Genomic DNA, 21302 nt, shown 5'->3' with positions numbered 1-21302 from the left:
TTTCAAAGACGCAAAGTTTGAAACCCATTGTTGACAACTGGCTATTCTCAGAGTGCCATTTTTTAATATCTCACTTCTAGGCCCAAAGTACTGCATAACACGCATTAGTCGATATCTGAACAATCATTATCACAGAGTTCTTATACAGGCGAGTACATAGGGTGGTTGTTTATATCATCATTTCAGTTCTATCTACCCCAATACCATCAAGTGAAGAATATTCATACCATAAAAAAATTACCCACGCTTTCACGGAAGGAAGGAAGGAAGGAAGGAAGGAAGGAAGGAAGGAAGGAAGGAAGGAAAAGTGAGGAAAATATCAAAGGAATATCTTTCAGGAGGTGTATGTTATCGAAGAGAATGAGACAAACAAAAGGGAACCAGTCCTAAGTAATGAGATCAGTAGTGATGCTGATGAAATATAGGAAGGAAAAACATTTGATATGGAAAACCACTTCTAGAAAAAGAAGATAAGGCATAAAGATTCTACGAATACATTAAAGATATGTATCAAGGAAAAGCAGTAAATAATAATGTAATGGAAAGACAAGATGCTGCTGACATTTATCACATGGAAGACCCAATTATGAGGTCAGAATTTCACAGAAACTGAGAAAATGAAGTAGGATATAGAACAGCAAATCAATAGTATATCCTTACAATAACTAGCTGCATGCCTAGCAGAGTTAAATCATTCAGTATGTATCATTCAGTATGTAAGACATCAAGACCAAACAAGTGCCATATGATCTTCAATATGTTGTTATCTGTACACCTGAGAAAGCAGGTACTGAAAACTGTGCACACAATCACATCATTAGTTTAGTTTCTTATGTAAGAAAAATGTTAATATGAATATTTACAATACAATGAGAAACTAAGTTGAAGGCAATTTGGGAGATTAGATTGACTTCCAAAGACATTTCGTTATCGTTGGCAGTTACTCGTTTCTGAGTTAACAGATTTCCTGGCTAGCAGCTCACTTCAATTCACAGTAGTTTGTGTTTAAACTTTCGGTGACTGTACAGGCCAATTCTTGCATGAAACATACGTCCACACATCGCGCAGCTGAGGAACGGAGCGGAACCTGTTTGGGTTTGCCAATGTTTGCATTCCTGTCGCTTAATTCGCTTAATATCTGCGGCGTTCTTGTTGAAGTGTTGAACTGAGGCACAGACACTTTGCCGCCAAAGTACACGGTCCTTGGCAAGTGTTTCCTAGGTTTGTGGGTTTATTTCTGCCATCTTTAAGGTTTGTTTCAGTTGGTCTTCAAAACGTCTCAGGAGGGCACCCCGTGGTCTTGAACCGGAGCCAAGTTCACCATAGAGAATCTGGCAGGGTAGTCTGGTGTGATTCATATGGCGTACAAGTCCTGCCAATATGAGGCGATGGCCAATGACCAATGATGCATTTACACTCTTAGCACAGGCTTTCTCGAGAACTTCAACATTAGACACATAGATTTCCCAATTGATGTTCATGATGGAGTGTAGTTTTTTCTGGTGAAAGCGCTCCAGCTTTTTGATGTCAGGGCGGTATAACGTACACATATCACAGCCACATGAACAACACACTTTTATGTAGGCTTTCACAGCTATCCTAATGATCTGTAGAGCAGGCTTTCGGAGTTTTTATGCCACATCAAACCTTTGATGTTTACTGATGCTTCCCCACCAAGGCAGCTGTTATCCTTGGAGCAAGTGATCCAGTCTTTCTGCCGCCCAGCATTCATTCAAAAGAGTAGATCACTCATACTGACAATACTTCTCTGGAAAACATCAGAAAATATTAAAAGGTCAACATGAATACAAAAGCCTGCTCTACAGAATACTGAATCTAGATAATCGAATAATGAAGAGCAAGTCACACCCACTTATGTCATTTTTTGACCTGGAAAATGTGTCTGATAATGCTGATTAGCACAATCTCTTTGCAATTCTGAAGTTGATTGGAATCAAGTACAGAGAAAGAAGGGTTATTTACAATGTATACAAAATCAAACTACAATTGTAAGAATCAAAGAAGACAGAACTATCAGCAAAGGAATTTGTTTTTTAATACAACTGGCTTTACACCGCACCGACACAGCTAGGTCTTATGGTGAGAATGGGACAGGAAAGGGCCAGAAGTGGGAAGGAAGCGGCCGTGGCCTTAATTAAGGTGCAGCCCCAGCATTTGCCTGGTCTGAAAATGGGAAACCATCTTCAGGGTTTCCGACAGTGTGATTCTAACCCACTACCTCCTAAATGCTAGCGCACAACTGCATGCTCCTAAATGCAAAGTTGTAACTGGCAAGCAAAATTCCCTGTGTAATGACTTTCAAATTTTTATACATAGATCATTTGATGGTTAAGATTAAGTTACAAGGAATTCACCAGAATAGCATATCTATGTTTATGTCTAGGCTGTAACTTCATGGATTATTGAATGTTTGAAATCTTTGAAGGTTGGCTGGATGCATTTTTGGTGTGTGAGAATCCTGTCTTCAAAGTCAATCTTATGAAAAGGTCCATAGCAACATAAACATATTAGAGTAGTTAGGTGCTAGAATTAGGGAAGGTGCCCTAACACTTGAAATAATGTAAAATCACACAGCTTAGCTAGAGTATATACGGAGACACATAATTTGAAGAGGCTCTGCATGATCAAAATTCTCTATAATTTTCATGGTTAGCCCTCAATGGACACTCAGATAATCATAATACCATATTAACATGCATATATCTCACATTTTCTTTCTGAATATTTCAGTTTCAAATTCAGGGGACAAGATATATGTGGGGAATATAACTTGAATAAAATGATGGGTTAGCATGTCTGCCTCTCACACGGAGGCCCCGGGTTCGATTCCTAGACAGGTCAGTAATTTTTACCTGGACCTGAGGGTGGATTCAAGGTCCACTCAGACTATGTGATTACAACTGAGTAACTATATGATTGTGAGATGGTAACCCCAATCTAAAAAACCAAGAATAATGGCCGAGAGGATTTGTTGCACTGACATTGTATCACCTTGTAAACTGTAGGCCTTCAGGCTGAACAGCTGTCACTTGGTAGGTCAAGGTCCATCAGGGCTGTAGCGCTGTGGGGTTTGTGACAATAGAAGATTTTATCTGGAATCAAACAACGTATCTTACCTGTCTAATTGTCTCATTGTACATGTTTTTGCTAGTGGCTTTACATCGCACCGGCACAGATAGGTCTTATGGAGACAACGGGATAAGAAAGGCCTAGGAGTTGGAAGGAAGCAGCCGTGGCCTTATTAAGGTACAGCCCCAGCATTCGCCTGGTGTGAAAATGGCAAACCACGGAATATCATCTTCAGGGCTGCCAACAGTGGGATTCAAACCCACTATCTCCCGGATGCAAGCTCACAGCCACACGCCCCTAACCGTGTGGCCAACTCGCCCGGTAAATTGTACATGTATTAACATGCTTAGTTGCAGAGGTGTGTATGCAGTACAGTTAGCCTGATAGCAGTTCAGATGAAACAATGGTCCAAATCTTGTGTCTAGGACTTGTATTTACAGTACTTTTGTTGCAATTGAAGACTTGGAGTAAATATGTTAATAGAGCTATTGATTATTATGAAAACTTTACCTTAAAAATTCTGTTGAGTTGGTCCACCTCTGACTTGCCAGGAAACAATGCCTCCATTGATAAGAATTCACCAAATATACAGCCAACTGACCACATGTCAACATGTGTAGAGTATTCCTTCAACAACAAAAAATAATAAAATAGAAAATTCAAAATCCAAACTAGCAAATAAAATTCAAATTACAAAGCATTCCAAAGCCTTTCAAGTAATTTTTAAGACAGATAAAAACTTTCCATCCTTGAACACTAGTATTTTAGAGGTTATCATTGTTAACCTTACTAAACAAACCAATATCTCAGTATACAGGAAAATACACATATATAAAATATCCAAATTCTGTACACAGATCAATGCCGCAGGTGTTGCATGAACAAAATTCCCTATTACTTTCATGGTTAGCCCTCAATGGACACTCAGATAATAATCATAATACCATATTAACATGCATATATCTCAGTTTAAAAATCAGGGCACAAGATATATTTTGGGGAATGTAACCTGATTAAAATTATCATACTTTTAAAAGTAATAAAACTCATCTTTTCATGACTCATATTCAGCTCCATGTGAATAATACCTTGCTTCATCACTATCTAGCCCGTATTAATGTACAATTGCAATATAAATGGTCCATTATTGGGAATTATGAATGTTCCAGCTAACTCATTCTTGACTGACAGCATTTCACACCGGTGTGCCAATTAGAGCTCATCAGTCAGTAAACCAGCACACCTACCCAAGACGCATGGCTAGTGCATATAGTGGAGGCGGACTAGGATTTTGGCAAGGACAGTGATAAGGATGATAGGACAATAGGAGTTAAGTGCGGAAAGTGGTCTTCCTGGGTGTGGAAAGAGGAGCATGATGTGTTTCCAGGTGGTGGGATGAAAGCCGATTCTGAGGATGAAGGTATAGAGAGGGTAGCCAGAATGATTAGACGGGGTAATGGGGCTTGACAGATATGAAGGTAAATAGGTTTTGTCAGGTCCTGGGGTGGTGTTCCAGGATTTAGGGAGGACAGATTGAATTTCGGACGGTGTGATAGGCATGTCAAGGGGGTGAATGGAAAGAGTATTGGAAGTGGAGAGAGTGAGTGGCGGGGAGGAGGCTAAGGTAAGGTAGAGTTGTGAGTCGGTGTAGTCGAAATAAGAATCAGCATGGGTGTTGAAGTAGTTGTGAAAGTATTCGGCAAAGATCTCCAGTATTTCCATGGTGTTGGCTGGAGCTATGCCGTGATGGAAAATCAGGTATCGGGGAGTGGACTTGGAACCCAGGAGACTATTAAGTTTTTGCCAGCATTTAGAGGGATGGGTGTGAAGGGAATTTAGGGTAAGGCAAGTTTGGGCCCAGGAACAGTAGGAATGGGTGGCTAGGTAGCTGCGGATGGTTCAGAGGATTTGGTGGTGAAGACGTAGGAAATATGGGTCACAGGAGGATGTAAATTCTTGGAGATAGGATTGAGAGAGCCTCTGTAGGCAGACAAAGTGTGGTGGGAGCCTGGGCCGGGAGGGGGATCTGAGAGTGATAGGGATATTGGATTCAGATGCAGAGGAAATAGCAGAAAGGATGAATGTGTTGAAAACGTCGACAGATTGCTGGTCAGAGAGAGGAAGAGGAGGGTTCTCTAAGACTTGAGAGAGATGGGTATGGTAGGAGGGCCAGTCTGCTTTCGAAAAGTTAAGAATGGGGATAGGAGGTGGAGGGGAATGGTGGAAGTTGGTGAAAGGAATTTGGAGGAGGGCAGGAAGGTGATCACTGCCGATGCTAGGTAGGAGTTGGACTTAGAGGAGATGAACGTGGGGAGTTGTGGAATGGGAATGAGGGGACATTCTCTGTCACTAAGAAGGGATTGTAGTCCATTCAAGTCATGGCAGGACCGGTAGGGGAGGTTGATATCTGTGAGGAGCAGCAAGTGGGGAAAGGAGTCTGAGAGACAGGTGATGTACAGTAGCCTATAGGTAAAGCAATGTGTAACCGATGGTATATGGTAGCGGGGTGAAGGATTCAGGATCGAAAGTAAATGGTTACAGCAACGGATTTGGGAAAGGAAAGTGGATGAGGTGGGGTGTGGTTGCGGATAGGACGGGATGAGTGGGTGGCATAGCTGAGCCCCCGTGGCCTATGTCATCAGGGTGGTTAGCGCAGTGAAATGTAAAGGAAGGGAGGTGAGCAAACTTATGAGGACGTAGCAAGGTTTCATTGAGGAAGAGGACGTGTGAGGGGTATTGGGTGGTGAGAGTTTGGAGATGGAGATGCTTGGAGTAAAAGGATTAGATGTTGAGGAAGATGATAGAGATGGGTGTAAGAGACCAGTTTCTGGAAGGGACTAGGGTCATTATCAAACTGATGTTTAGAGGTGATTGATGTTGCGGTGGGTGTTGAGGCCAGAGTGGGATGTCTGGAAGTGCATGTTTAGGATCTAGTTAGCGACTGCTTGTAGTTAAGCAAGGACTAGAGGATGGTGGAATGGATGGATATTAAGGAGGGAAATGGTTATAAAGCGAATGATGTCTTCTAAGGTCGGAGGTGGAAAGAAGGAGCATGTAGGTTTGGTAAGGGTATCAATGGGCAACCATTTCAGGACAATTCTGGGGCCGGGTGGGATTTGCATTGACGGGAGTAAGTTGGGTGGGATTCCCTGCAGGCGTTACATTTGGGCGGGAGGGGGTGGGGGTGTGTTGGACATTGGGACAGCAGAAGGGGGGGGTGTAGCTCACAGCAGTGACCACACACCGGATGTTCGACGGTGTGCTGGTTTTAAACCACACACCATCCACATCAGACATATTGGTGGCTGGGACACGTAAGGGTTCCACCCTATGATGGTGACGGTAGACAGACACTCCACTGTTGAGAACCCAGTTGACATCCTCGGTGGTGGGGTGGAGGAACCTCACCATAAAGGTAGGTCCACTGGTGTTCCTAATGCAAAAGGCTTTCCAAGCCGTAACACCCTCCATATTCGGTTCGGCGATGATAGCTTCCTTCAGGATGTCAAGGTCAATGCCATAAAATACATAGCTAAAAAAAGTCTGTAACAGGAGGAGGGGGGAGGTGTTTTAATGGTGGGGGACGAAAGAGTTGGAATCTAGTTGTGTAGCTCCAATGAAATATGTGAATCAGCACGCAGCATCGTCCCTGTTAACCTTTATTATCACCCCACTGACAGTGGGGCAGAGGTCAGCAATTTCCTGCCAGTGCATGTTGAACCTGGTGAGAGTATTAAAAATATTTTGGAGGTTGCAGAATTCAAAGATAGGGTTGAGTAAAGGGAAGCTATGGGTGCCAATTGGAGGTCTCTGGAGGGTGCGTGTTAGTGATAGGGTGATGAGCGTGGGAGATGGGAGGAAATTCATTTGAGGAACTGATGTTCCGAATTGGAGGCCTTGTGTCTATGGTCGCAGTACCTTGTTCACCAGATGCAGTAGCTGGGGTGACTTCAAGGGCCTTCTTCCGAGAAGAGTAGTCGTCGACAGATTTGGAATTCTGACGTTTGACCCCAGTCCTGGGCATAGATGAGCGTTGAAGCACCGGAGGTATCATGAGGTGAGAAGACGAAAAGTCCATGCTGGGGCAGGCGACATCCCTGTAATGAGCTGAAGTGTTGAGTGTGTTGCTGGATTGGATAGAAATGCCATAGCGGTAGCAGTGAGCGACACTGTGAATGCTTAGGTGGAGCACAAACACTAACACTGTAGTTAGGATTTATAAACCCCACTGGTTATAAAGCACTTACGAGTGTCTTTACGATGGCCAATTTCAGCTAGCCTTCGGGCAAGCCCAGTAACTCTGGGGATCACTGAATCTGGTCCTGAAGATCTTAATACACCAATAGATGTCAGAAGTCCTGGGATGATACCCCTTGTGAGCTCCTCAGTCCACCTTAACTGAACACATTTTTTGAACAACTATAAATTGTAATACCAGATTCTGATGCACGGCCCCAATGGACTTTGAGAAATCGCTTATCATGCCACAAGAAGCGATATCCATGATGAGATGTGTAGTTGAGGCAACAACAACAAAAGTTTATTTCATTCCTCCCCCCAGGTGGTGGGGAAAGGCTAGCCTGTAGTTGAGGCCACTTACATACTGTGGCTGCTCCGTACATGAATACTAATGTCCGTAGCTATGCTCAAATAGCACAAAATCTAGCAACTCCCGTTAACATACGTCAGCACAGTCAAATCACAACAACAGCTACGCCAAAACATCGAACCACCATTTTACTTGGTCAAAATCAGAAACATCAACCCATCCAAGGCTAATAAACTCCTTTACCAGCTTATTTCACAATTTACACCAACCCTTCTAGAATATTGTCTAAAAATCCAGAGAACTAAAGAAGGTGGATTCAACCTAAAAACCAGGAAAACATTCTTCAATCATTTTACTGGAAACTTCGGGGCACATCAATTTGGAGAGCACACTATGGCTACCAATATCAGACAGTAGCGCCCAGCCATGTGGTCCGAGCCCTAGTCCTGTCCTGCACCCGTCCAGTCAGTGGTGGCGTACAGGGTGGATAGTGATCACCCAGCTCCAGTTGGAAGGTCACCAAATTTACCGGGTGGTACACATCTGCAACGACAAAGAACCTACAGTCCTGGAGCGGAATCCAGGGATGTTGCCACACTGGATGCATTACTGAGGGACGGAGCAATGATTTGTGCCCCGTGTCACTGAGTGGAACCGTCTAGATCTGCCGCTCCACAGAAAATCCGCTGTACGCGCTGCCAGTGGTACGACCATCCACCAGACAGCCCATGTGTCCAGGATGAGGTATGTGGTATCTGTGCTAGTCCAGAGCATCCCACCAACCATTGCAATAACAAGTCTGCTCCCAAAGGAATAAACTGTAATTTACCTCATCCCGTTATCAGTCTTACGTGCAAATCAAAACCTGTCCCTGAACCTACTCAACCAGAAACGGTTGTCCCAGTTATCTCCCAAGATCTCCCCATCCCTACCCCCTCCTCAGTCTTTCCTATCCCTAGTTTGGAAAATATTATCAGGTTTATTACGATGATTCTTCAGAACATCCTTCCTTTCCACCGCCCACATATACTCTCCCAAGTTCAATTAGCAGCTAGATTAGTTCTAAATATGCATGTTGATGTGGCGTAGATAGAGAACAGAATGCATTTTGCATAAGATCCTGTTCGTGCACAAAAACGTTCAAAATCCACTTCGTAAACATTCTTTCTCTCAATCCTGACCGAGTGCTATTTGATGTCTCCTTATCCCAGAATGCCCCAGATGTATTCATACTTATTGAAACCTTCCTGACCAAAAAATTACACCCAAAATTCAGCTCCTATAATATTTATACAGTTCAACAACAATTTTTTCAATTTTATTCTAACTTTAACGAATATCTCATATTAGAAATGTTTATACCCTTCAAATCATTTATTATAGCAACCTAATATTTATTTGATAAACCAGTTCCTAAAGATTTTATAAAATATATCGATTCTAAATTTTCTGATTATATATTTTTTTTTAATTTTTTTGCTAATTGCTTTACGTCGCACCGACACAGATAGGTCTTATGGCGACGATGGGACAGGAAAGGGCTAGGAGTGGGAAGGACGCGGCCGTGGCCTTAATTAAGGCATTTGCCTGGTGTGAAAATGGGAAACCACGGAAAAACATTTTCAGGGCTGCCGACAATGTGATTCGAACCTACTATCTCCCGAATACTGTATACTGGCCGCACTTAAGTGACTGAAGCTATCGAGCTTGGTTTTCTGATTATGTAATTCTCGCAGATATTAATGTAAACACATACACTGTCACACAAACTAATTTTAACAATCTATGTTGTCATCTCTGGGGCATACGACTTCCCTTTCCTTTCCACACCCCACCTGTATCCAACACTACCCCATATGTCTTAATCCTCTCACCATCACTTGCTAACTCTAAAAGAGGCATTCATGTTTGTAGGAGGCCAATGACCTAGCTGTTAGGACACTTTAAACAACAAATGTTATGATCAAACATCAATCATGTTGTAGTGATCATGCTTCTGTCATCATCTGGAATTCTTCACCCCACCCTCCTGACACTTTCCTCATACAAATTGGAATAATTATTGCCATAAAATCAATGATTTACTTAAAGACACTCCCCCCTTGACCTCCATACCCAACCTCCTCACGACCATCATCATGGATGAACAGGCTATCCTTAATGACAATAGACTCCACACTCCTTGCCACTCATATCACCCTACTAAACCTCCAATCCCAACTAAAGCACTATACCTCCTCTAGCTAGCACACGACTACTATCACTCATACACAAGGACTAAAGACCCAGTAACACCGCAACAACACCAACGTCCTTTACGACACGTTCTCTCCTATATCAGAGCAATAAAACAAAAGCTATGGATGAAGAGTTGTGATGAGCTAGCTAACCAGCAACACGACCCTAAACAATTCTGGAAAACTTCCTGCCGACTGACTAAAACGAACAAACTTCTTCCTCATTATGCCATCCTACGCCCTCCCATTCACCCAGAAAATGACGAAGAAAAAGCAGATAAATACTACTATTATTCCTACTACTCCTCAACACTTTTCTCGCCATCCTGCACCCTCAATAACCATTCTGATGAAAACATCACTAACACATTTGCAAACTCTGAACATCCTGAACTTAAACCCTCTTTTCTCCATTTTCCCCAAGTTGACTATTCTTTTTCTTTAAATGCTCCCATTACACCACAAGAAATATCCCATTTCTTAAAACATAGGAAAAATACTCCTGTCCCGGCCCTGATCAAATTTCCTACCGACATAACCAAGATGCCCCTTCCATTTTTACTGACCTACTAGGTGCAATACATAGAACATACTATATACTGGATTCTACCCTGAACATTGGGATAAATCCAACATCCTCCTCTTCCTCAAAGCTACTAAACCACCCTCAGATATCCATTCCTATTGACCTATGTCTCATTTTTGTGTTATCCAAAATCCTAGAAGGAATCTTGAGTAAAAGAATGACTTCTTTCCTCAATTCCCTAGGACTCCTATCCCATTCCCAAACCAGATTTCATTCACCCCCCATCATTCCACCCATGATAGCCTATTTCATATCACAGCCTCCCTCACTGCTTATCCTCATCCTAGGGAAACTGCAGCCCTGGTATGCTTAGATGTTAGCAAAGCAATGGATTCAGACTGGCATCTCCCATTCCCAATCATCATAATTCGCCTTATCCTAAACTACCTTAACGAAAGATCAGTTAATATTTTAATACATGGTACACCTTCCTACTCCTTCCCTATTTCTTCTGGAGTGCCACAGGGCTCGCCACTTTCTCCTCTCCTCTATATCCTATTTACACACGATATCTCCCACCGTTTCGACTTTACTGATAAGTTCACGACCTTGCGATCCCAGCCTTAACTCCTACTCTTACTACCTTGAAGAAAAAACTCCAAACCTATCTTGATCTCCTAGAACAGCCAACTTCCTAGCATCTAGCAGTTAATCCCACTAAAACACAATTCATGGTGTTCTGACTAGAATCCTGTATTTTTCGTCCTAGAAACCATATCCCATTAACAATGTATCATACCACACTAACCGAAACCAATCTCCTTATCTATCTCGACATAAAATTTCAAAACGACCATCATTGGAACCACCACGCTCCAATGCTTCCGAGTCCTCCATATTCTCTCTGGGAATACGTGGGGACTCAAACCTCCCGAAATCCTAAATGTATATAAATCCCTTATCCGTCCTCTCATGACAAACAGTACATTGACATGGCTGACTGCAACCCATCGACAATACATACAACTTTTAAAATTTGACTGCCATGCTATATGCATAGCATTCAATCTTCCCTAGAATGCACCATCCACTGATTTCCAACCACTATATTCCTTTCCTCCCCACCCAATCCTCACACATATCAACAACCTGCGCCTTAAGTACGTAACCACGGGTCTACATTTTAAAAACCCTTTGATATCAGAAGCCATTACTCTCTCCAACTTGACACTGCCATCCTCAACCAAAACCGCACCCTCACTACCTCTCATCTTTTCCCAACCCCTACAGTGTAACTTCCCCACCGACCACCACTGCATTTGCGTAATAATAATTTGTTTAACATAGTTATATGTGATGCTCCAGATTGCAGTGGTACCATCATAAGATCATTTTCTATAGATCACCAACTATGCCATCTCATTGCCTGTCCATTCACCACTTCATCTCTTCATTTGCTCATGCACCTCACCCAGTTCACTATTTCAGGTGCTCCACTTTCACATACATATTTTCTTACTAATCTTTCATCTTAGATAGAATATTCCAAATCTTGATTGGTAATCATATAACTGATGTTTAATTCATTCTCTCTATCAATATTTTGCTATCATTATTCTCTTATTATAACAACAATTAACTGTTTACATTAAATAAATAGTCACCTATTTTCTTTTATATAGTTCCAACAGAATAATAATCTACAATTAGTTATTGTACAAAGCAATCAACAGTAGATGTCAATTTGTTTAGTTTCTTGAGCCATATATTTAGGCACATACTAAGAATCTATGTTAATTAATGTATCTATTTACTTATCTTAATATTTTTATACAATTTTATTTATAACTGCCCATGTCGGGTTTAAACTTATTTTATTACTTTTAATATATCTAGTGCCACGCTGGTACAATAATACTTGTTTTAATTTCATTTTATATATATGGTATCTTTGGTTTTATATTGTCTATTGTAAATAAAATGAATGTTGCAATTAATTGCAAAGAATCAGTGATAAGAAAAGTAAACTACTCTGTACACCATACATGAGTGCCTACAAAACTACAGTACTTCAATCAGGGTTTAGTGCATTATATCAACATTTCGTTCAAAAAATCTTCCAACAGCCCACACCTCAAGAAAAAGACTATTCAATCAAGTCTTCTCCTCAAGACAATACAGATAATATTGTAAACCAATATATTTGTAAAATATTCTTTTGATAAATAAACGGCGATAACAGGGGCCAACTACAGCAGGTGAAATGCGGGCCAGCTCTGTGGAACCTCTTGCGGGGGTTGCAGTGACTTCTGTGTACAGTTACCAAATGATGAGCCCAACTGGCACGCTGGAGCAAAATGCTGGCAACCAAGAATGAGTTAGGTGGGAAATTTATAATTTCCAGTAATGGACCATTTATATTGGGATTGTGAATTTACTCACTCAGGACAAATATTTCGGTTTCCTTATGGGAATCAATATCTATATCAATAATGTAGTATCTCGTGTGAAACACTACAGCAATTATCATGTAAATATTTTGCATACTGAAGCAGTTCACACTGGATGCCATACTCCGAATAAACAATGCTTTAAACTTAAAAAAAAAAAAGATCAACCTTGTTTTCATGGCTGATCTGACTTGCCGAGTCTTTTACGAGCGAAGATGGTTGAGTGCCACCCACTGCAACGACTGCTGCTTTGTGTTGGGTTCGTACCCATAACACCATGATTCAACCCCGGTGATAATTTTCTCGGAAATGTCCTCATCCGCTTCCATGTGGTCCTGCAAGTCATGGCAAGCAGTGACACGAGCCACCTTCTGATCATGAGTCAACAAGCGGGGGCTGGATTTTGCCGCAATTAATCTCATTTGCAAATCTTTGGCTACAATGCGTTGCACTGAGTTTCTTGAAAGACTAGATAGCTCAGCAAGTTCATTAACAGTACCCCTTTTATCCTCGTACACAAGCGTGCAAATTTTCCCCAAATTCTCATCAGTTCCGGACATGGAAGGCCGGCCCAGGCGCTGAATGTCTCTGATTGACATGTGGCCGCATCTGAATCGTGAATACCACTCTAACACTTGAGTTCTTTTCAAACCTGTTCTTTGTAAGCTGTAGACAACATTTCAACCATGTCCGATGCACTTTTACTGCGCAGAAAAGAACATTTCAACGTCGCGCGCTGTTCTCAAATATCAGCCATTTCACAAAATCACAAAAATTGAAGAGGTCAAAAAATATGTCGCCTGAAAACTATCAGAAGCGCTCACTACAACCATCTTAAGCCACGCTGATTGGCATACTGACTCAGGAGGGGTTACTTAACACCCGCCTAAAGGGAGAAGCCTGAACTACAAGTGCGATGCGTGCAGTGAATTATGTCCTGTTATTTTTGGGTCCCCTTTTAGGTCTTCAAGTTTTATGGCAGTGCTGGAATCCAACCACGGTCCAGAAAAAATCTACCAATTTGCTGCAAGCACTACAGCCAACCTCAGTGGCACAGTTGGATAGTTGTTGGTCTCCAGTTGTTAGTCTTCTCAGTATAGTGGATTTAGTCTCAACTGAACTTGGTGGTATTTGAGGATGTTGAAACTAAATGTTACAGAATTCCTGCGCAATAAAGTTCTGACACTCTAGCATCTATTAAAATCTATAACAATTGAAGGGACATTGAACAATTACTAATAATAATAATAATAATAATAATAATAATAATAATAATAATAATAATCATCATCATCATCATCATCATCTTCATCATCATCAGTAAGATGACTTTGTAATTAGAAGTTCCTTTAGAACATGACCTTCTATAGTCCAATATTAATCCTATTTCATTCAAAACCACGGAAAACCATCTTCAGGGCTGCCGACAGTGGGGCTCGAACCCACTATCTCCCGATTACTGGATACTGGCCGCACTTAAGCGACTGCAGCTATCGAGCTCGGTCAGAGAAATGATAGAGAGAAAAAAATTCTGTACAATTAATTACAATGATCTTACTAAACATTTTAGAACTTATCAAGTTACCTTGAATACAGCCATTTCAGCTACTTAGTGCTGCAACAGGAACACAGTGTTGTATCTCTCACCAACATTGTACAATATGGTCATATAGTTCATGTGATTTGAATTGTGTCTGTTCATTAAGAATGTTATGGTTTTGAGGTATAAGGCATATGAATTTATATTGCTCTTCGGTGCACAGGGATGTTCTTTCGGCTGATATACAGAATTCCTATGCTTGTGTTGATGATGGTGAGTTCATGTCCTGTGTGCAGTAATTGGCAATAATAATGTTATTGTTTTTACGTCTCATTAACTACATCTGACAGTTTTCTGAGATGCTGAGGTGCCAGAATTTTGTCCCACAGGAGTTCTTTTATGTGCCAGTAAATCTACCAACATGAGGCTGACATATTTGAGCACCATCAAATACCACTGGACTGAGCCAGGATCAAACGTGCCAAGTTGGGGTCAGAAGGCCAGTGCCTCAACCATCTGAGCCACTCAGCCCAGCTCTACAAAATGGTAAGCAATGGCAGATTGCATTATTTGGTTGAGTGGTCTGATATGTTCTGTACACTGTATTTTGAAATTTTGGCTGGTTTGTTCAATATAGAGTTTGGGGCACTCACTGCAAATTAGTTCACGAACACCTGTAGATCAATTGTAGAATACCAGCCCCCAGATGCCAAGATCATGGGTTAGAACATGGCAAAGATAGTTGGATTTTTGAAGGGCGCATAAAAGTCTATTTAACACTTCATGTTGTACGATGTCAGTACACTAGAATCCCATTTAACTGAATTTGATGGGACTGATGATGCTCTGGTTGAACAAAAATTTGGTTAAACTAGAATATTTGGATTTCAGAACAACTACAGGTGTTATGGTAATTTAAAACAAGATATCAGCCACACCTAACTGAACACAAATCTCACCTGGCAGGTGTCTGTTGTCCTTGACAGGGTATAGGACGATATACAGGTTCAAAGTAGACGGAGTGTACACTGTACTATAGTGTGCATATTATCGCATCGGCTGGATGTTTGTGTGCAGACAATGCATCGTAGCAATAACACTGCCACAAACAGCTGGCCTTAACAGCAATGAACTGACTTTTTAATAAATAAGAGTAAAACTAAAACAAATACAGTACTGTACATAGTTTTGGAGTAATTAAATGTAAGTGGTATAATGCGTATTTAATATTTTGCAGTACTGTATGATGAAAAGGATCATTAAAAAAAATTTCAGAATAGCTTTTCTGGTGCTGCTGAGTAAAACACAATCATACATAATTTTTAGAGCCTCCGTGGCTCAGACGGCAGCGCGTCGGCCTCTCACCGCTGGATACCGTGGTTCAAATCCCGGCGACTCCATGTGAGATTTGTGCTGGACAAAGCGGAGGCGGGACAGGTTTTTCTCCGAGTACTCCGGTTTTCCCTGTCATCTTTCATTCCAGCAACACTCTCCATTATCATTTCATAGCATTTATCACTCATTAATAAATCACCTTGGGAGTGGCGACCCCATTGTAATAACAGCCTATATATGCTTCATTCATCCCATCCCTGACCCGGTCAATGACTGGAAAACAGGTTGTAGGTTTTCATTTTCACATAATTTTTAGTGATTCAATAAATTGGGATTCAGTTAAGCAGGACTCTAGTATACTAAAAGATATCTGACAACACATTCAGTGTTACAAAACTTAAAAACCCAATCACACATCACCCAACAGAGATCCATTTCTCTGCTATCTGGCAGAGTAAAACAAATGTCAAAATTGACAAGCAGACAGCTTCAAAAATTTTAAATCAAAATACCAACATACAGCAGATAAGAGCATACAACTTTTTTTTAAAAAATCTTTTTCATGATATGGTTTCAGCTTCGTAGGACCACGGTTAACAGTTGTCAGCCCTTCTGGATTTCCAGTACTCCATCATCTTGATAGAGAAAGCAGTTCTTTACTATTTGGACCACTTTGCACCAAGACGTCATCTCTCTCTCTCTCCAGAAGATCTTTTAACCTGTATACCCAGGTCCTGAACTGAACTTGCTTCTTTCTTGAACCAGTGTCCCAGAGACAATGACAATGACCAGATTCTCCTTCGCTGCATTTGCCCATAGAATGGTACATTTCCAAGTCCTGAGAAGATAAAGAATTCTTTGAGATATTCTGGTGTTAGACACTCAAGACAGATGACTCTGAAACATAAGATGGTGCTTCCTCATAAGAAGTGAGAGCTTTTTGAAATTTATAGTATAACACTGCATTTGACTTCAGGCTATATCTGAATTTTGACATGGGCCGAGGATCATTCTTAGGAATTTCCTCCCTTTCATTTGGATTATCTCTAGCTCATTGTGGTGAGTGAGGGCAGCATATAAGGCTTCATACTACTGTGGTGTAGTGGCAGTATTTGCCATGCCATGAGATTGATCTAAACTGGTAAGTTGGTATGTTCCCATGATTTTAGCCATATATTTCAGAGCTTCTTTCTCCAGTGTATTCAAGGAAACAATCTCTCCTACTGTAGATATTTAAAATGAATGCAACATTTCATTTATCCACATTTGGTACCTGAGAAATGCAGTTATATTATGACAGCCAGACATCATTATTTTAATTTTTTCAAATGATATCTGGAGACCTACAGCTACAGCTACATCTTGTAATGTTACAACCTGGAGGCAAACAATATTGAGGTCATCTGTCATCAGGTAGTCTGTTCCTCCACACACGGATGACCTTTACAAGAACACGGTTGGAAAGAATGGTTAAGAACCCATTGCCTTGACGAATACCAGCCTTAATCTCAAATAATCTACATATTCCCCTCCCCCCCAGAATTTTGTTTGTGAACTGGTTGAACAGGTGCTGGCCAGAGTTAGTTTGATGATGAAATGAACCTCGATGTCCACACCCACCTTGAGGATATCAAGAAGATTGAATCGGTTGATTGAGTCGTAGGCCTTCTTGAAATCTGTTGTTGTTTTTGTCGTCATCATCATTGTTCTTGTTATTGTCGTTAAAGAGCATTCTGTAAAAAATAAATATCTGTATGCTGGGTAATTTATTATGACAAGGTTTCTACTTAGTGTTTTAAAGTCTTGTATCATAATTTTCAGAATTTTCAGACTAGTTTTGATCCATGTGCACTGGAATACTTCAGTGTGAGACACATCTCTTTTGTCCAATTGCAGAAAGTGAATCAAAATTTGACTGGAGTTTGATTGCCAATCATTCTGTTTCAGTTGGAGAAACAACAATCATTGTTCGATTGAAGATCGATCTTCCATCTGATTTGACCAGCAAGTTCATGCTGATCAATCAATGTGTGCAATTTTTAAACTAAAGGGTTCTATTCTTTAATTAAATACATAAATGCAAATATGGTTAAACGTTTAAATGATGACATAATGCATAATAAATTCAACCTCTTGTACAAGATGCAATTATATTATGAATCACACAACGTTCTGTTATCAGAGCCTCCGTGGCTCAAGCGACAACGCGCCGGCCTCTCACCGCTGGGTTCCGTGGTTCAAATCCCGGTCACTCCATGTAAGATTTGTGCTGGACAAAGGGGGACAGGACAGGATTTTCTCTGGGTACCCCAGTTTTCCCTGCAATATATAATTTCAGCAACACTCTCCAATATAATTTCATTTCATCTGTCATTCATTAATCAATGCCCCAGAGGAGTGCGACAGGCTTCGGCAGCCAGTACAATCCCTATCCTCACCGCTAAATGGGGGCTTCATTCATTCCATTCCTGTCCCGGTTGAATGACTGGAAACAGGCTGTGGATTTTCATTTTCAGGTTGTTCAGTTATCTGTACAATCAATTAGTCTTGCATAACTTCTATCTTCAAACAAGCCTTGAACACAGAACACGTTAATATCAACCAAATGACCCAAATTAAATTTACTGAAATCAATACTAATCTCTGCTATATTAATACAGATGTAAATATGAACTTTAGAATTAATTAACCAACAACATAACAAAACTTATCATCTGCAGCCTGTTCCTATAGCACACAATTTTCAACTGCAGTGGAGTTCTGGTAGACCCACAACTGATTTCATTGAAACTACAAACATTTTTTTTTTAACTGCATCCTTTTTTATGCCCAAACAGCACCCATTTTTCTTTTCTACTTTCAATGATATCCAGCTATTCCTCTGCTATATGAAGTAAATGGGCTCTATCATTCACTGTAACATTTGGCCCTTTCACTTTCTTAGTGGGTACCAGTATTTTACTCTTTTCTTTTCTTACTTCACCAAAATCTAACTTCAAAATCAGTAGTGTTCAGCTGTTTCCGGATTCACTGCCAGTTTGACGTCCTTTCTCGACACCAACCTTAAAGACTCAACATACCAGTGGCCGTAATTTGTGCTGTTGCCAGATTTTTTATTTTTTTTTTCTCAAATCTTCAATCAGTAAATTGGAGTAAGATGATTGGTGCTTGCTTGTTGTTTACACGGGCCTAACATCTAAGGTCATCGGCCCTAAGATGACTGGATATTTGGCTTTCTGCAATGCAATAAAAAAAATCGAAGTTGATGACCAATACACTGATATGCAGTCAAGGACTCATTCGACATGACTTTCTGCAATCAAGCATTAGTCTTGCTTATGTGTACCATTGGGCTTTTAATTTTGTTATACAAGGCTAGCATCGAGTGCAAGGATATAAGCATTAGCAGCAGCCAGATACCATTTACTACTGCATATAGCAGGGCCGGCCACAACGAGGCTCGCGAGCCGCATGCGGCTCTTGAGTCAGTCTTGTGAAGCTCTTGACACCAACCTTAGAGTAAATCTAAATGATATAATGAATGGAATCTAACAACATCTCGAGGCCGGCGGCAGTCAGTTGCAGCAATGTGCGGCTTTATGATATTAGCGCTGTACGTCAGTAGTAAGACATGGGAGGTGAAGATAGTTCCGGCGCCTTCTGTTAGATAGTGCTTTGAGCAGGAGAGTGTGTCAGTGAGTCAGTGTTGTGAGGTGAAGCCAATCACGTTCACGTATAGGCAATAGCGAGTGCCAATACTTTTCTGTGTGCAGTTGTTGTGTGATGTTTGAGTATTGTTGTGGCCTGGTGTCCGAACAGTTACGATGCTGTCTAAGAAGCGTAAATATGAAGACGAGAATCAAGCTTTCAATACCGACTGGGAGGAAGAATTCGTTTTTGTAGAAAGAAACGGTAAGACAATGTATCTTTTGTGTCAAATAACTTTGTGACATTGAAGGCCAGTAATCTAAAACGCCATCATGACACTAACCACAGCGTTTCAACAAAGATTTGCCTGTTGGCTCTCAGTTAAGGAAAACCAAACTGAAATCACTAAAGGAAAAACTTCGTGGTCAGAGTAGGGTTACGTCAATTTTTACCAAGGAAGCAGATTTGACAACCGAAGCTGGCTTCATCTTGGATTTTAATATTGCAAAAGCAAAAAAGCCTTACACAGAGGGGGAGTTTATTAAGAAGAACATGGCACAAGTTATTTCTGTTTTAGAACCTGAAAATAAGAAACTGCAGAAACTAATCAACGAAATGCCCGCTACTAGACACACAATAGCGAGGCGAGTTTCTGTTATTAGTGCAGATATTTTAAATAATTTACAAAGAAATCTAAGCGAGTGCTCAACAGTAAGTCTGGCTCTGGACGAGTCTACTGATATCAAAGATAAACCACAACTAGCCATTTTTGTGAGGTATTTGTCAAAGGACTCGGAGGTGGTGGAAGAACTTTTAGACCTGGTTACTTTGAAGGATACTACTCATGGTTGTGACATTAAAGAAGCCCTGGATGGTGTTTTACAGAAAAACTCAGTGCCTATAAGTATTATTGCCAGCATTGCTACCGATGGTGCACCATCTATGACTAGCACGAAACAAGGGCTTATTGGGCTTTAAAATGCTGACACATCATTTACTGATTTCCTACCTGTACATTGTATTATTCATAGAGAATACTTAGAAGCAAAATATATGAAAATGATGAGCTTCCTGATGATGTATGTTTGTACTGCTTAATAAGATGGCTATCAGTAAGCAACGTTCCTGACAGATTTTTTTAATTACTTGATCCAATCAAACAGTTTATGGAAAGAAAATCATTCCCTTAACTTAATGACCCCCAGTGGTTGTTAGATTTGGCTTTTTACAGATATGGTCCAGCATTTAAAAACACTAAAACATATCTTTACAAGAAAGAGAAAAACTTTTCTTAACTGGCCCACACTGTATTTAGCTTTCATAGCACGATGAAGCTTTTTGGGAAAGACCTTCTGACTAAAACATTTTCTCACTTCAAATGTTTGAAGAAAATTGCTGAAAGCCTTCCTGATGTTCAGGTGGAAACTGAAGATTACATGGGTAAAATGTCTGGCCTTGCTGAAGAAATCAATGGCAGATTTAATTTCAGATCACTTAAACCTTTATTTTCATTCCTGGAAAATCCTTTTTCTGTTGATGTTGTGGGCGATGGCTGTCCTGTTTCATCACCAATAACAAAGGATACAGCAGCTGTAGAGTTGGAGCTACTAGAACTGCAAGAGGACGAAGGACTAAAAGGACTCAAACGAAGTGGCGTTTCTACCATAGAATTTTGGAAGAATGTTCCAGAAGAAAAATACCCACTAACAAAAGTGTCCCAAGAGACTGATCTCAAACTTTGGGACTACTTATGTGTGTGAATCACTATACTCAATGCTTGAATTAATTAAATCTAAATATTGATCTGAACTAACTGATGAACATTTAAGTGAACTTGTGCGAACTGCGCTTACCAATTATCAGCCAGATTTTAAAAAAGTAACAGCAAAAATGAACACTCAAAAAAGCACTGCTCAAAAGTAAAATC

The 21302-nt window shown here is 40.7% G+C and overlaps 1 protein-coding gene across 2 annotated transcripts in view; it reads right to left on the bottom strand.

Moving 5' to 3' along the window:
• The window catches only part of LOC136864563 (cyclin-dependent kinase 11B), a 434451-nt gene that overhangs the window by 62159 nt on the left and 350990 nt on the right, over positions 1–21302 (bottom strand). For both annotated transcript variants that reach the window (XM_067141707.2, XM_067141708.2), the window contains exon 11: positions 3601–3717. In XM_067141707.2, the coding sequence (XP_066997808.2) occupies positions 3601–3717 (117 nt within the window). The remainder of the gene's footprint in view (positions 1–3600; positions 3718–21302) is intronic.

The sequence above is a fragment of the Anabrus simplex genome, chromosome 2, assembly GCF_040414725.1.
Source record: "Anabrus simplex isolate iqAnaSimp1 chromosome 2, ASM4041472v1, whole genome shotgun sequence".
In the NCBI taxonomy this organism is placed as follows: Eukaryota; Metazoa; Arthropoda; class Insecta; order Orthoptera; family Tettigoniidae; genus Anabrus; species Anabrus simplex.
This window is presented reverse-complemented; position numbering and strand designations above follow the sequence as displayed.